The sequence below is a fragment of the Scyliorhinus canicula genome, chromosome 16 (assembly GCF_902713615.1).
Source record: "Scyliorhinus canicula chromosome 16, sScyCan1.1, whole genome shotgun sequence".
Classification (NCBI taxonomy): domain Eukaryota; kingdom Metazoa; phylum Chordata; class Chondrichthyes; order Carcharhiniformes; family Scyliorhinidae; genus Scyliorhinus; species Scyliorhinus canicula.
Window position 1 is genome coordinate 29,665,682 of NC_052161.1, and position 16,968 is coordinate 29,682,649.

The window sequence follows — 16,968 nt, forward strand, 5'->3', positions numbered from 1 at the left end:
TCGGAGGTGGAGGGAGGTATGTTTCAGTACGATATTGCAGTATCGGAGAGTTGGAGGGAGGTATGTTTCAGTACGGTATTGCAGTGTCGGAGAGGTGGAGGGAGGTATGTTTCAGTACGGTATTGCAGTATCGGAGAGTTGGAGGGAGGTATGTTTCAGTACGGTATTGCAGTATCGGAGAGGTGGAGGGAGGTATGTTTCAGTACGGTATTGCAGTATCGGAGAGGTGGAGGGAGGTATGTTTCAGTACGGTATTGCAGTGACGGAGAGGTGGAGGGAGGTATTTTTGGGTAAGGTATTGCAGTGTCGGAGCGGTGGAGGGCGGTATGTTTCAGTACGGTATTGCAGTATCGGCGAGGTGCAAATAATTGAATTTCAGCTGTGGGAAAAATTCTGTCCTGTGTTGATTAGCGCTACGGGAAATCTCACCCTGTATCCGAATCACCCAAAGCAGCCGGTGCTGACCCTGGGATGGCAGCTTTGCAAATGAAGCAATCCTGCAGTGCCACACTGAGGTGTCAATATAGACTATGTGCTCCGATTCTGAGGGGGGAAGATGAACCTATACTCTTGTGACTGAATGGAATAGATTGAAAAATGAAAGGAGAGTTTTGAGCAGACTCTTTAATCACTGGAAGGTGCAAATTGATTTATGTTCACAGGTGTCATATAACAAGCGTAGCCGACTCTGAATCGTCACTTGTAGATGCTATTTGCTTTCATAGAATTGTAACCATATTGTCCATTGTGCCTCTGGCTCTTGGAAAGAGCTATCCAATTAGTCCCACTCACCTCTTTGGCCCCAGCCCTGCAAATTTTTCCTTTCCCAATTATATATCCAGTTCCCTTTTGAAAGTTATTACTGAATCTGCTTCCACCACCCATTTCAAGCTTCTGCCTCTTCACTGTATGTATGGTCGTATATGGTTATGTAACCCGATTCATGATTCAGAAAGCTGAAGTACAAATCCAAAGATGAGTTCAAATTCTACCGGTTCCTTTTAAATAAATCTGGTATTGGGCAGCATGGTGGCACAGTGGTTAGCACTCTGACTACGGCGCTGAGGACCCCGGTTCGAATCCTGGCCTGGGCCACTGTCTGTGTGGAGTTTGCACATTCTCCCAGTGTCTGCGTGGGTTTCACCCCCACGTCCCAAAAGATGTGCAGGGTGGGTGGATTGGCCACGATAAATTGCCCCTTAATTGGAAAAAAAAATTAATAATTGGGTGCTCTAAATTTATTTAAAAAAATAAAATAAATCTGGCATTTAAAAAAAACACCTGAAAAGAATGGCGAACTGTTGGATGACATTTTGGCTAATTGGTTTATATACAAGAGCAAATGGAGATCAGATGCGCAGCCACAGAATCAGATCTTGGTCTCTAATGAGCTTGTATTACACAATCCAATGTGAGCACTCAGTCAGATCTTAGAATACGGTTCTCTTTACATAATGTTACTTCATTATTGGCTTCCTAGTTCACTGTGAATTCGGGTACCGTGTTTCACAATTCCAGCCTGACCATAAAGCGGGTTACCTAAAACATTTTTGACAAAAATCTACGATTTGATTTCTACAGGCCATGCATTCAAATACTAAACCATGATGCATCAAAAACCATACGTTGCAGACTTCAGATATCCATGGGGCTAAAAAGACACACTAATGTTCATTTCAATATCTCCCAATGATTCTGATACCATGGCTGGGTAGTCTACTTATGCTCTTCAATCACATTATTATAGTGACCTAATCAATGTGTTTCAGACCCATGAGATATGGTTAGATAGATTTTCTTCAACTAGGCCTGCTTCACAATGCATCCCTGCTAAACCAAAGGGAAAGCTGTTTCAGCTCCATGTGCTGACTCACAGACGAGCAGGTCCAAGGGCAATATAAACCCCCAGTGACTAAGCCACCGGTATTCATTAAACTCCATGTGCTTCACTAATGTCCTTTTTAGGGAAAGGAATTGGCTTCCTTCACCCACCTGACCAGTGTGTGACTCCAGACTTGTAGCAATCTGGTTGATTCTTCACCTTTCAGAAGGCTGAGCAAGGCAATTAATTGTATTCAAGAAGGTGGTCCACCACCTTCTCCACGGCAATCAGGATGGGCAATAAACTCTGGACTTGGCCATGACTCTGTGAATGAATGAAGACAAATTCTCCTCCTCCCCTCTTCATTCTTCCACCAATTGTCTTAAATCTGTTCTCTGGTTAATAATCATCTTTATTTGTGTCACAAGTGGGCTTACATTAACACTGCAATGAACTTACTGTGAAAATCCTCCAGTCGCCACACTGCGCAGCCTGTTCGGGTGCACGGAGGGAGAATTCAGAATTTCCAGTAAACCTAACAAGCAAGTCTTTTGGGACTTGTGGGAGGAAACCAGAGCACCAGGAGGGAAAACACAGACACGGGGAGAACATGCAAACTCCGCAGGGACATTGACCCAAGTTGGGAATCAAACCCGGGACCCTGGTGCTGTGAAGCAACAGCGCTAGCCACTGTGCCACGGTGCCGTTACTAACCCTCCAGCCAGTGGAAACCATTTGAAAAATGAAATGACAATCGCTTATTGTCACAAGTAGGCTTCAAATGAAGTTACTGTGAAAAGGCCCTAGTCGCCACATTCCGGCGCCTGTTCGAGGAGGCTGGTACGGGAATTGAACCCGCGCTGCTGGCCTTGTTCTTCTGCTTTACAAGCCAGCTATTTAGCCCACTGTGCTAAACTAGCCCAATTTCTCCTGATCTGCTCTAATCAAAGCCTCTGGGAATCTCCCCTCTGTTTTGGCTGCATTATGAATCTAATGGAGAGCTCTTGATGTGGAAAACCTTTATTCTCATTACAGTTCTGACATGGATTATATCTCTCGGTCTTGTTAACTTTGGGAAATACTTTGTGGGGGAAATACCTGCAACGATATTTGTTTTTTGTCATGAGACTTGTAGGTTGGATTAAACTTCTGCATATTGTTTGCTTTGTGTCATTTGTGTGATGTGGCACTGATTTTGACAAGCTATTCATTATTTAGAGAAAGCCCAATAAGTGGCCTATTATTTCTGGTGCTGGTTTAATTAAGTAACTGTAGCTTTTTAAATGAGAATTTCATGCTCTAGCTTCATAGCCAGAGGGAAAGCAGAGCCATAAATACCATTGGAAGGTTTAAGCTTGGGGACTCACAGATTGCCTAAAGTAGACAGTCGACAAAGCTAGTTTCTTGAGAAGCAACTGTTTAGATATGATGCAGAAGTTAAATAGATAAGAGAAGTGTGTGGCCCATGCCAGGTGAGAGTAGTTTATTGATCCCAGCAGATAAGATGGTGCAGTGAGTGTGTTGATCTGTAGCATGTGGTGGCAGCCTTCTGCTCAGTCGTCAGTGTTAGGAAGCCTTTCGCCTGCTCTGTCTTCTACCTGATGAGGACTACCCCTGCCTCTGAGCACCCATTAATATAGTTTTTCTAGGTTGGTTACCGAACATCGATCACTGGTTCGACTAGTTCTCGCCATTTTGTTGGACAGGTTCCAACAGGTGTTGGAGTTTCACTTCCCCCTTGTCCATCACATCCTGACGTCACCTTTTAGCTCATCGAATGCTGGCTGCCATTTGTTAACTCCAGCCAGACACGCTCGCCATTTCTCGGGATTGTTTGTGGTTTTCTGGAGGGAGACGAGGATCTACTTTCCTGTTTATCATTTTAAAGTACCCAATTCTTTTTTTTTCCAATTAAGGGGCAATTTAGTGTGGCCAGTCCACCTACCCTGTGCATCTTTGGGTTCTGGGGCTGAGACCCACGCAGACGGGGTGCATGTGCAAACTCCACACGGACAGTGACCTGGGGCTGGCATCGAACTCTGGTCCTTGGCACCATGCGGCAGCAATGCTAACCACTGTGCCATCGTGCCACCCCTGAGAAACTACATTTCTGCCAGGTGGCTTCCTGTTATGCCGAAAAACTCAATAATAATTTAGAATCTGAGAAGTACCATTCAAGGGATAGATGAATAAATACCAAAGAAACATGTTTCTTTGAATAAATTTAGCATTCCCAATTCATTTTTTTTTTCCAATTGAGGGGCAATTTTGCATGGCCAATCCGCATACCCTGCACACCTTTTGGATTATGGGGGCGAAACCCACGCAGACACTGGGAGAATGTGCAAACTCCACACGGGCAGTGACCCAGAGCTGGGATTGAACCTGGGACCTTGGTGCCGTGAGGCAGCAGTGCTATCCCACTGGGCCACCGTGCTGCTTTCCAAAGACACGTGGTTAAATTGGGACATGATTAAACAGACTTCCATTCTGTAGTTTACTTCGGATGATTTCAAATTTTGCTTCATGCTACATAACTGCAAGTTATTCCATTTTAGATAACGTGGCCTCTTAACCTGGGAAGCAAAATGCAGCCCATGTGCCATTTTATGGTTGAAATGAAATGTTAATTTTTCATCTGATAATCAAGCACCTATCCTGGAGCCAAAGGTGGACTCTGCAGAAATTAAATATCAGATCATGTCTCGACTCCTGTTCTATGTCTGCCTTGCACAACCCTCCACTCCCTATGTATGACCCTGCTTTGACTCAATTCAGTGACTTCACCTCCACTGCTGTCTGGGGCAGAGTCCCTCATAGTAATGACCCTCTGAGAAGAAATTTCTCCTCCGCTTTGTCTTAAACGGTAGACTTATTCTTTAAACTGTGTGCCCCAGTTGTAGTGGTTTTTAATTGAAATCCAAGAGCATCCTTTGCATAGATGTGGGAATGTCATCAGCAAAATGTGATTTTTGGATACCATCGGTATTCAGTAATGTTTCTCGGTCACAATGTGCACTGAATTCATATAAGATTCTGTGGTAACACACATTGCATACTGGAGCGTGTAGCTGTTGCCAGGGGTAACTCCGTCAGTGATGTACATGTTCTGTCCTCTGAGCTTGTGAAAGATAAAGATGTGGTGATCCTCCAGTTCTGCCTTTATCCCATTTAATTAACTGAACCCGCTGCCAGTTCTTTGCATTGTGCAGCAGTTCATTATTCAGTTGCATCCTAGCAGCTGTGTGTGGTTGGAAAATCTGGAATGGCATAAGACATAGGAACAGGATTAGGCCACTCGGCCCATCGAGTTAGTTCTGCCATTCAATCATGGCTGATATTTTTTTCATCCCCATTCTCATTAATCCCCCCTGAAACTTTTCAAGGTTGAACACATTGACTGTAACTGCATTTTATGTTGCTGCATGATGGTCATTGTTATTGTGTATGGGATTGCCAAAAGTGATGGCTAACTTTGGATCTATGATCAGTTTTTAATCCATGCTCCAATTTGATTTGCTCTTGTTGGCTAAAATTAGCTGACACTGTCTTGGATCAATACTCTTAGTTTTTGCGCACTGGGCGATTAGCCACCCTACATCTCAGTCCTAGCCCCTCCATTTTTTTTGCATTAACATTGATGTCCACAGCAGGAACCAAAATTCTGCTTTAAGCATTTCTTCGTCCTCATAGGTATCTGATTTCTGTTGGCATCAGGAAAGCTGAAACCAGCAATTTAACAGCAAGAGGCATCAAATCTGCATCATGGGACAGATTTTTGTGGTTGCAATCATGTGCATGAGAATACCTGGGTGCAGCTAAAAGTAATAATCTCTAATAGTGTCAAGTAGGCTTACATTTACACTGCAATGAAGTCGCTGTGAAAATCCCCTAGTTTCCACACTCCGGCGCCTGTTTGGGTACACAGAGGGAGAATTCAGAATGTCCAATTTACCTAACAAGCACATGTTTTGGGACTTGGGGGAGGAAACCGGAGGAAACCCACGCAGACACTAGGAGAACGTGCTGACTCCGTACAGACGGTGACCTGAGCCGGGAATTGAACCTGTGCTAACCCATGTGCTACTGTGCTGCATGTCAACCAAACAGTTTATTTCCCATCATGCTAGTTTTCCTATTCCTCAGTATCACTTCTACTGTTATGGTGAACAAATTTGAGGTTTTTTTGGTCCATATTTGCATTTCCATTCAGTCTTTAAATTTTTAGACGGCCCGGTGTACTTTTGGCCACTCGGTGTATGAACTCACTTCACCAAAGCCATTGTAGTTCACATGGAATGACATAGAATATTGCGAAGCAATGACTTCAAGCTTCTGTTAGCTTTTATTTACTCATTACACCATAACTTCTGAGCACAATATAAACATAATTTGAATTTAAACCTAAACGCGCGGGTAGCATGGCGGCACATTGGTTAGCACTACTGCCTTGTGGCGCTGGGGACCCGGGTTCGATCCCGGCCGTGGTTCACTGTCTCTGTGGAGTTTGCACATTCTCCCCGCGACTGCGTGCGTTTCACCCCCACAGCCCAAAGATGTGCAGGCGAGGTGGATTGGCCACACTAAATCGCCCCTTAATTGGAAAAAATGAATTGGGTATTCTAAATTTTAAGAAAAAAAATGTCTGGCTTCCATTCTGGGATCTTCCTGTTCAGTTATAACATCAACTGGGATCATAACAACATACAGCACAAACAGGCCATTTGGCTCGGCCGCACCATGCTGTTGTTTATACTGTACTTGCCACCCCTTCTCTAACTCTCAGAATAACCCTTTATTCTCCACTCTTTCATTTGTGTTTTGAGCCTCCCCTTAAATGCACCTGTGCTATTCACCTCAGCTACTCTGGTAGTATTTAATGCTGGTTAAAGTTTCTTCCAAATTCCCAGTTCATGGTGGCCATCTTCCTTGGTCTCCAGATATGTTCTTCCGCACAAGTCAAAATCATCTCTCCATGTCTACTTTATGGAAAGAGAATAGGTGTAAATGGATCGATTTCCGGCTGGCAAGATATAGCAAGTGGTGTACCACAAGGCTGGGGCCTCAACCTCTTCACAATTTTTGTAAATGACTTGGAAGAAGGGTTGCGCACTTTGACAATGACAGAGAGGTAAGAAAGTAAGGTGTGAAGAGGACATAAGGAGGCTAGGAAGGGATTATAGCTAGGTTAAGGGAGTGGGTCAAGAACTGACAAATGGAAAATAATGTGAGAAAAAGTGACATTGTACACTTCGGCAGGAACAATAAAGCATACTAATTAAAGGTGAGGGATTGTAGAACTCCTGAGATACAGGTGGATCTGAGTGTTCTGGGGCATTAATCACCAAAGGTTAGTATGCAGCTGGAGAAGGTAATTATGAAAACCAATAGAATATCATCATTTATTGTGAGGGGAATTGAAAACAATGTCCCAGTTTTACAGAACATTAGTGAGACAACATCTGGAGTATTGTGTATCGTCTTGGTCTGCATTTATTTAAGGAAATATGTAAATATGTTGGAAACCTTTCAGAGAAGATTTACTAAACTCATAACTGTTTTATGAGGAATTGTTGAACAGTTATGGCTTGTATCTGCTGAAGTTTAGAAAGGTAAGCGGCAATTTGATTGAAACATAAGATCCTATGGGGTCTTGATAGGGTTGCTATGAAAAGAAAGAGACTTTCCCATATGTCAGCCTGGCTGCTTAAAAATGTCTTTTGATTTTAAAAAAAAGCAACAAATGAATGCCGTTATATTTGATGGAACCTCTGCTTTGCAATTTGCAGTTTACCAGTCTGCTCTCACGGTAACTGAATGTATGGGTCACTCTCGTGGCAATTCATGGAAATGGAAAATCTCAATCTTTGATTGAGCAGAAATCACTTGGCAGCAGTGAGCAGAATTTTAATAAACTGTCAAATGGAAGAGAGATTAATGAGACACTAAAGCTTAATGCTGTGGCTGAGTTGTATCCCCATGGTACTTGTGGTTTCCATGACTTACGAGTTGATCCTTTTGCTATCCTGATGCTGCTGCCTGTGAATGTTTCCCTTCTCTATTTCTGCAAATCTCAATTCACCAGGTGCAATATAACCACCGCGTTGCACCCAGCGTGGCTCTGGGCGGCTGGTTCAATAGTGTGAGAGGGCAAAGTAGAGGTTTACGCCGGGCACAAATCCATTTGCTCTCTAACCGGCCGGCTGCTGATGGAGAGTTCTGGATCGCGCCCAAATATGGCGAGCATATTATTAACTTTCATTTTCATTCGTTTCCCTCTCATTGGCGAGATTGAAGCCTAACGTAACAGCCTCCGAAAAATTAACCGACTCCCCAGCGAGAAATCACTTGGGCATTATTTCGTACTTTTTAAAACGGTGAAGCTGGTGCAATGGCTACTGAGGGGAACTGAGGAGGTGAGTAGCCATATCTATTTTGGGGCATGCAGTTCCAGGGCACTGGAGCTTCTGCCCCAGTGTGGGGAAGAGGGGGGGGGGGGCACACTGAGGGTTTGGGGATCAACCCTGAGCTGGGTGGGATGGGGGCAGTGAGGGTGAGATGAGGGGCTTTTCACCTGCTCGACCATCTAGCTTTCTTTTAATAATGTGGAGACTCATAATGGGGAACAACAGCTGCTGCCTGTTTGTCCTACCAAAAACTTCCAGGACAGAGCCCTGCCCTTGATCTATGTGGAAGCTCACCTTAACTCCCTTTGGCCGTGAACAGCCTTGACCTTCATAGCGGAAGGCGTATTACAAATGAGGAATTGGCCGCCTTCGTTGAGAGTACTTTACAGCTGCAGGTTGTGTTTGGTGCTTGCTGCACATTGGCTTTCACTGCCTCCCAGGTGGTCCTGCTGTGCTCCTCCGACCCCATTAGGGGAATAGGATGTCCCATCTCTCATCGGCGTTGAGAGGTCTGGCCAGGCCAACATTGTAAAATTTAAGGATGAAGTCTGCATGCTGCCATGCTTGTGTAGAATTTGCAGTGCAGAAGGAGGCTGTTTGGCCCATCGAGTCTGCACCGGCCTTTGGAAAGCGCACCCAAGCCCCCACCTCCAACCTATCCCCGTAACCACACCTATCCTTTTTTTGACACGAAGGGCAATTTAGCATGGCAACCCGCCTAACCTTGCACATCTTCGGACTGTGGGAAGAAACCGGAGTATCCGGAGGAAACCCACGCAGACAAGGGGAGCAAGTGCAAACTCCACAAAGGTCACCTGAGGTTGGCATTGAATCTGGAGCTCTGAGGCAGCAGTGCTAACCACTATGCCACCGTACCTGGGAGTGAATACTGAGGGAGCTTTGAAAAGTAGCTCCCCTTTTATCGATGAAATGCTCGCTGAGGCACAAGTCCGCCGAATCAGATGGCGAGACAGCCGGTAATGGCGAGAAGCTCGTGGGGGCTCATTTCCGCCACTTAGTGCCATTAAATACGGGCCGAAATCTCGCCAAGGTGGCCGTCGAGAAACGCCCTGCCAATCATACCCAAAATGACACAACTGTTTCCATTAAATCGCGCCCATCAATTGTGGGTACTGGCTCACAATAGTAACCGGCAGAGCCACCGAGTCTTGTAAAGAGAGGCTTCTGTCAACCAGAAATCCTTGGGTCAAGAACATAAATTTTTCAAAATTAGCACAAACGTGAACCATAAAATTTGCTCATTTGTATAATCACAACTGTTAAAAGCTTCCTTGAACCAGCACAGTCCTTGATTTATTTAATACTGGTACAGTTTTATTACAGCTAAAAATGGCTTCATCACAAAATACATCCGTTCTAAATTTTTTTTCCCATCCTTAAAGGTACAAAGCCAATGTACAGTGGACAAGGCAAACCCGTAATCCATCTCATTGCTTGTTCCCAAAACCCAATCCAAATTGAAGCCAATTCATGGTCTCCACAAGAGAGACATAAAATCTAGGCTGATAAGAAATGACGTTACATCTCGTCTTGGGCTTCACCTGATGCTTGATCTTGGCCAAAAAGTTGAAAATAGCATCTATTCCTGTGTCAGAGTGTAAAATTTTAAAGAATTGAAACAAATTTTATTTTGGCAACCAAACAGTAACATTGCACTAGTTCCACTGCGTGGAAGTCAGCTTCCTGGTAAATTAAATACTCTTTTTGGTGTTCAAAACATTTGATGCCGATAAATGCCTTAGCGCCAAACAACCCTTGAGGCACGCAAGCAGGAACAGATAGTGGACAATATTATTACAGGCATCACCATGGTGATTGATTCGATCTGTGGGTGGGGTCAGTTTTGTGGGCTGGGCCAGCTTCTATCTAAAGCATGTGTGTTAGAGAAACCAATGCAAAAGGTTGTGGAAACCACATATTTATGCCGGCAGTAACTTGTCCTTGAAATTCTTCAATCCTTTGCACTGGTTTGACTGGTTTGGGGTAAATTGTACTAGAATCACCAGAGTAACAGCAGAAATTCTGTACAAGAACCTACATTGCCCTCAAACATGCCTGTCCAGGCTAAGAAATAGTATCCATGCAAACATAGTGCATTCAAAGAGTACAATGGCTTCATAAAATAATCATGTGAACGGAAACTCTTACACAGACTTTTGATCGTATTTGCACCTGAGCAGCAAACATCTAGAAGCAGTAATTGGCCCAAGAAAGATACTGCACGATTGCATTTTGAACTGGGCAGAGTAATCTCCCAAGGCCAATTTGCTTTAGTTTAGCGGTTTGCTGACTGTTTGATTACTGATGTGCATTGGGCTTTGACTAGGCTGGCAGGATTGAAAGCTAGCTTCTTCTCCATATGACGGGTCAGCTAATTTAACTGTTCTCTCAGCGCTGATGTGAGACAGATTGCCAGGTGTCTGCACCTCTTGTCCATTTGGTGGTTGGCCCTTAGGAGTAAAACCATGACTTCTTCAGCTGATGTTTGCTAGGTTGTCGTTTGAGGCTCAGGTCTTCAAAATGAGCCATGATCCCTGATGCAGGAGAAAATTGCCATATTGGGGATGTGTGAACTTGATGTCCAAGTAAAAGATGAAGTTCACAAAGTCAAATTCTCCATCGTAGCTAAAGATCGTGAGTCGCTGCTAGGTGTTGAAGCGGGTGAAACACTGGAACTGGTAAAAAGAGTGTATAGTACTGACTGTCCACTCATCACACCCAGTGGATCGGTGGAGTCCATTGTGCAGCCTTTTCCAGAAATTTCCAGGTTTTTGGTGTTTTGCCCTACACCTACAAAATTCAACTCAAAAATGATGCTCAACCAGTGATAAATGCTCTGAGAAGTGATCCAGCACCATTACGAGACTATCCAATAGCTGAATTGGACAAAATGACACAGCGTCACGTTACCAAAAAGATCGAAGAACCAATGGATTTGGTCCATTCGATGGTTGTGTGAGAAGAAAAAAAAACAGAGTAATGATCTTGGAATATGCATAGATCCTGAAGATCTAAATGCAAGTATAAAAAGGGAACACTACCCGATTCCCAAGTGAGAGGAGATCACACGTGAGATGTCTGGTGTCGGTATCAGCAAACTTGATGCTTCGCAAGGATTCTGGCAGCTCAAGTTAGATGAAGAAAGTACCAAGTATTGGGCGTTCAATTCTCTGGTAGTAATTGTTTCCTTCATATGCCCTTTGGCATAATCTCGGCGTCAGAAATTTTCTGCAGAGCGATGGAACACATTGTTGAAGACATTCAGGGTGTTCAAGTATCATTTGGGGTTCCATCCAAGAGGAACACAATGACAGGCTGATAAGAGTATTGGAAAATTTCGGAAGAAATGGGCTACGTCTCAACAAGTCCAAATGTCAGTTTGGTGTGAAGGAAATACCGTTACCAGGAGACAGGTTGTCTGCTCAAGGAATAAAGCCTGAAGACATGAAGATACAAACCATTATGAATATGCCTCAACCAACAGACAAAAAGGGAGTACTAAGAGTTCTAGGCCTGATTTATACCAAACTTTTCGGTGAAGACAGCATGTGTTAGAGAAATCCTAAAGAAGGTGAATAACTTCACTTGGACCAACAAGCATGAACACGTGTAGATCACATTAAAGAAAGCTTTAATGACGACAACTGTTTAAAAATTTTTAGATCCAACAAAAAATACGAAAATGTCAACAGATGCATCGAAGGATGGTCTAGGTGCAGTTTTGCTGCAATAGGAAAATGGGAGTGATTAGAAACTAGTAGCATATGCAATAGGTCAATGACAGAATTTGAATGTCGTTATGCTCAAATAAAATAATGTTTAGGGCTAGTGAACGGATTAGAGAAATTCCAGTTACGTGTATTGTCTCACCTACTTTCATTGTTGAGACAGATCATAGACTTGTTAGTTGCCATAGTTTAAGAAAAAAATCAGTGAGATGTCACCTCTCATTCAATGGATGATGAAACTTCTGAGATATGACTTGGAATTGATCTGTACATCGGGCAAGCACGTTGTAGTAGCTGATGCGCTATCCAGAGCTACAACAGCACCAAATGACAATTCCATGGGAGAGGATGTGCAAGTTCATGTAGATATTTAAAAAAATATATATATTTAGAGTACCCAATTCATTTTTTCCAATTAAAGGGCAATTTAGCGTGGCCAATCCACCTACACTGCACATCTTTAGGTTGTGGTGGCGAAACCCAAGCAAACACGGGAGAATGTGCTAACACCACACGGACAGTGACCCAGAGCTGGGATTTGAACCTGGGACCTCGGCGCTGTGAGACAGCAGGGCTAACCCACTGCACCACCGTGCTGTCAAAGGTCATGTAGATATGATCATAGAAACAATACCAGTGCCCGATGCAAAGTCAAAACTGATTGCTGAAAGGGGCAGCACGTGCTGGTTAGGTGGATTGGTCGCGCTAAATTGCCCCTTAATTGGAAAAAAAAAATTGGGTACTCTAAATTCATTAAAAACAATTGACTATTGAAGAAACCAAGGAAGATGAAGTACTACAAATGGTGATGCACAATCTCAACAATAGATGGCCGAAAGGTTCATGTTCTAAGTATCATCACATACAATCAGAGCTAAATGTAGCAAACGGTTTGTTACTAAGACAAGAGAGAATTGTTATTCCACTGTCTCTATGCAAATAAATACTACAAAAGATTCATGATGGGCACCTTGGAATCGAAAAATGCGAGAGAAGAGCACGAGATGCTGTATATTGGCCAGGAATAAATAAAGGCATATAGAGAATGGTGGAAACTTGTCAATTATATCGACAAGTAAAGGAACCAATGAAAATGGACGGACTTGTGCCAGTTCCTTGGCAAAAGGTTGGGATAGACTTATTTTACTTGAAGGTAAAGAATATTGGTTAGTGGTGAACTACTATACAAACTATCCAGAATTAGCCCAGTTGTCAAGCTCATCGGCAAATTGTGTTATTATGCACCCGAAAACAATGTTTGCACGACATGGCATACCTCGGGTAGTTATGAGTGATAATGGACCATGTTTCAACTGTAAAGAATGGAAGGCATTTGCGCAGCATTATGACTTCAGACATGCAACACCAAGTCCATTGTACCCTCAATCAAATGGCAAAGCAGAAAAAGGTGTGCAGGTCGTCAAACAATTACTGAAAAAGGCTATGGACAGTCAAGATCCATATCGCGCATTGCTCAGCTATCCAGCAATCTTTAAGTTGTGGTTTGTCACTATCAGAACTCTTGATGAGTTGAAAGCTACCAACAACTCTGCCATGCCATACCAAACAGCAAATAAATGAGAAGATAAGAGATCAGCTGCAATCTCAAAAGAAGCAGAAGAGGTACTATGACAAGACATAGATACTGTCCTCCCTCCATTGTCCAGAGTTTTTGTAAGGCGCACAAGCTGCAGCTGCATAATGATCAATTGGATTTTTATTTGTGAACTGTGTGACTCCTGCCTCATTAATATATCTGTGTATACATCTGTCGACTCGGGAGCTGAAACAATGGTTTCTCATCATTAGTTTTCTGTCTCTAAAGATTTACCAGCTAGCCAGCAGCAGCCTGTGTGGGCCTCTTGGTTTTTAACCCTTTCATAACCCCTTGCATTTAACCCAGATTCTTGGGTTTTGGGATGATCCTTGCACGTCACAGCAGGAAACCTGGTGAAGATTCCGATTTCTGTGTACTGAGTGACTTCATTAGACAATCCATGCGGCTCTCTCTCTCTCTCTCTCTCTCTCTCTCTCAATAAATTGTGGATTATACCAGCATTTAGGAAACTGGTAGGGGCAAATTGTTTTGCAGTTTTGAGGTGAAGAACGGTCACCTAACTAGTTGCAGTAATGTCAACATGTTTATCCCTTCACTAACTTTCAACAAGCCATAATCCATGTTAATGGCAGCCCATTTTTGAAGCATCACGAAAGCGTGACAAGATATTATAATTGGTAAATCTGTGCCATTTGCATAACCAGCTGTAACTATAATCATGCAATTAGAGGTTTCAATAACCTGTGAAAATACAATTGGAATAACTGGAATAGCCTTGACACATTTGGAAATCTAGTTGTTATTGGATTGTCTAAAATTTTTATCCACAATCACATTTTCTGACTGCTGTCATGTGAGAGTACCTTTAAGAAAAGTGTTTTATCAAATGGCTGCAGTGATGTCATTGTGTCGGTGGAGCTGGAATGTGATTCTGCTTTTAACTTTTTACTCTCTCTCTCTAAAGAATGTCTCCAGATCACTTGGTGATTTCAAAGCAATACCTGTTTCTGTAGAGAATTCAAACCTACTGTATTTGTTAAAAAGTGTTTTGGCTTATGGATGTTGTTTGGAAAGTTACTTAAGGGTTACCTATAGAGTATTGTATCTTTTTGGGGGTGGGGTTATCAGTGTTGGTAGTTGGTAAGATGTTTACTGTGGTTTATAAAATGTTAACTGGATTCATAGAATAAAAATTGTTTTGTTTAAAGATACTTTAGATCTCTGTTGCATCACCTGTAAAGTGGGCCCTTGTGCTCCCCATAACCAAAATCAATTCCAAGTTGTGGGTCAGGTGAACTCCATGATGTACTTTGGTGTTCTCTAAACGCTGGCCCATAATACCGCACCATAATAAATAAATAAATAAATATATTTATTTATATATATTTTTTATATATATTTTTATACCACACACATCTTCTCGCCATGTAATCAACACTTTACTGATGCATAGAAATATGGAAATGCCCACAATGAGGTTGTAGCAGCTGCAACTTTGCCTTGAAGCAGATTTTAGAAAGCTCATTGGTTTGCTCCAAGTGCTGGATTCCCCGCGAACCTGCAGCAAACGCTTGCTTTTATGAGATATTCTTTTTCTTCCATGTTCTTCCATGTCAATGACTGACATTATTTTCCATAGTTGCCATCTTTTACATTAGCATCATAGTTTAAAACCTGTCTTCCACATGACCACGTTGGACAGTATTTTATCGAGGTGGTCCATGTGCCATTAACGTAAAATAATCTTACCGAAAGTCAGCCAGAGTACTGTAACTACGTAGACATCTTCCATGTCATTTGTCAAGAATAAATCCTGATGTGTTATGTTTATCAACTGCAGTGTGTGATTACAGCAATCTGACTCATTGCCTAGTTTTACTGCCCTGGCCAAATAAAAACTCTGAAGAATTCGCTTTCAGAATGTTGGGCAGAATAAAAATAACTTGTTAGCAAGTAACTTTTCTGGGCTGGTGAGTCGAGAGCCAAGAGCACATTTAAGGCTGAGATGAAGAGGAATCTTCATTCAGAGGGTGGTGAATCTTTGGAATTCTTTATCACACAGGTGGAAACACAATCATTAAGCATGGGGGTGGCATGGTGGCTAGCATTGCTGCATCACAGCGTCAGGGACCCGGGTTCAATTCTGCCCTTGGGTGACTGTGGAGTTGGCACGTTCCCAGTGTGTCTGTGAGGGTTTCCTCCGAGTGCTCAATGGGCCTACTCCTGCTCCTATGTTCAATGTTCTAAAACATCCGGTTGGGAGGGGGGGAAAGAGAATTGAAACATTCAAAGTTGGGATTGGTAGATGCAGATCAGATGCATAATAATTGAATGGTGGAACAGGCTTGAGGATTGAATGGCTTACTCTTGTTTCTTACCCTTCAAGCCTTCTCCACTACCCATGACCTTCCATGCAATACTTTCCCCATGTGGATGTGTGATCACCTAGTTTGGAAACAGATTAATGAAGAAAAACCTTGGTTTGTGTTTCGCGATTGAGACCTGTTTTTAAAGCTCTGTTTACAGGAGTGGCTACCTCTTTACATTTGATCAGAAAATACCATGTTATCAGTTTTCTATTGCCTCACCTGGTCCAACTTGACTTGACAGCTGCATTTAAGTATTTTCCATTCATCATTATTGGTGGTGTAGTCACTTTGTTCATATGCCTGTCCATCTGGGTAATAGGTGTAAATGAGTATCTTATTATCGACGGTCTTGACTTCCTTTTCAGATTTTGCATGGCAGCTCCTCCTAATCCGCCAGAAAACAGTTGTTGGAAAACTTCCAGGCCAACATGAAGTGTATAAAATAACCAAGATAGCGGTGATCCCACTCTCTGAAGCAGAGCCTCAAGATCTGGAACTGGAGGTAAAAAAACACATTTCTCGAACTTCTCCAACATTTTCCCATATTTCTTCTACCTTCTGCTTTAGGAATGTGGTCGAATCTTAGTAGTGTAATAAATTTATAGTTTTGTTTGTTAACCAAACTGTGTTCTTTATTCAACATGACGCATCAGCGCCATCCAGGTAAAGCAAAATAGAGAACATAACAGATGGATTTCATGTGTGGCATGGGCTAGTAGATGTTTGGAATGGTTAATTAGAGGCACTCTGAGATCTCCAATTTAGTGCTAAATCATTGAAATTTGGAGAGTGCGAAGATGGCACGGTGGCACAGTGGTTAGCACTGCTGTCTTGAGGAGCCGGGTTCGATCCAGGTCACTGTCTGTGTGGAGTTTGCACATTCTCCCTATGTCAGCTTGGGTCTCAAAGATGTGTACGGTCGGTGAATTGTCCACACAAAATTGCCCGTGAATTGGAAAAAAAAATAACATGGCACTCTAAAATTATTTTAAAGTTGGAGATTGCTAGATGGCCATGTTCCCAACTGTGGCTACGAATGGAATTTTGCTGCAAACTAATTTCT

General features: G+C 42.8%; 1 protein-coding gene across 3 annotated transcripts in view; it reads left to right on the forward strand.

Moving 5' to 3' along the window:
* The window catches only part of inpp5f (inositol polyphosphate-5-phosphatase F), a 260,938-nt gene that overhangs the window by 145,828 nt on the left and 98,142 nt on the right, over positions 1-16,968 (forward strand). For 2 of the 3 annotated variants that reach the window (XM_038821339.1, XM_038821338.1), the window contains exon 3: positions 16,271-16,407. The exons of the other annotated variant lie outside the window; for it this stretch is intronic. In XM_038821339.1, coding sequence (XP_038677267.1) covers positions 16,271-16,407 — 137 coding nt within the window. The remainder of the gene's footprint in view (positions 1-16,270; positions 16,408-16,968) is intronic. 3 annotated transcript variants of the gene reach the window in all.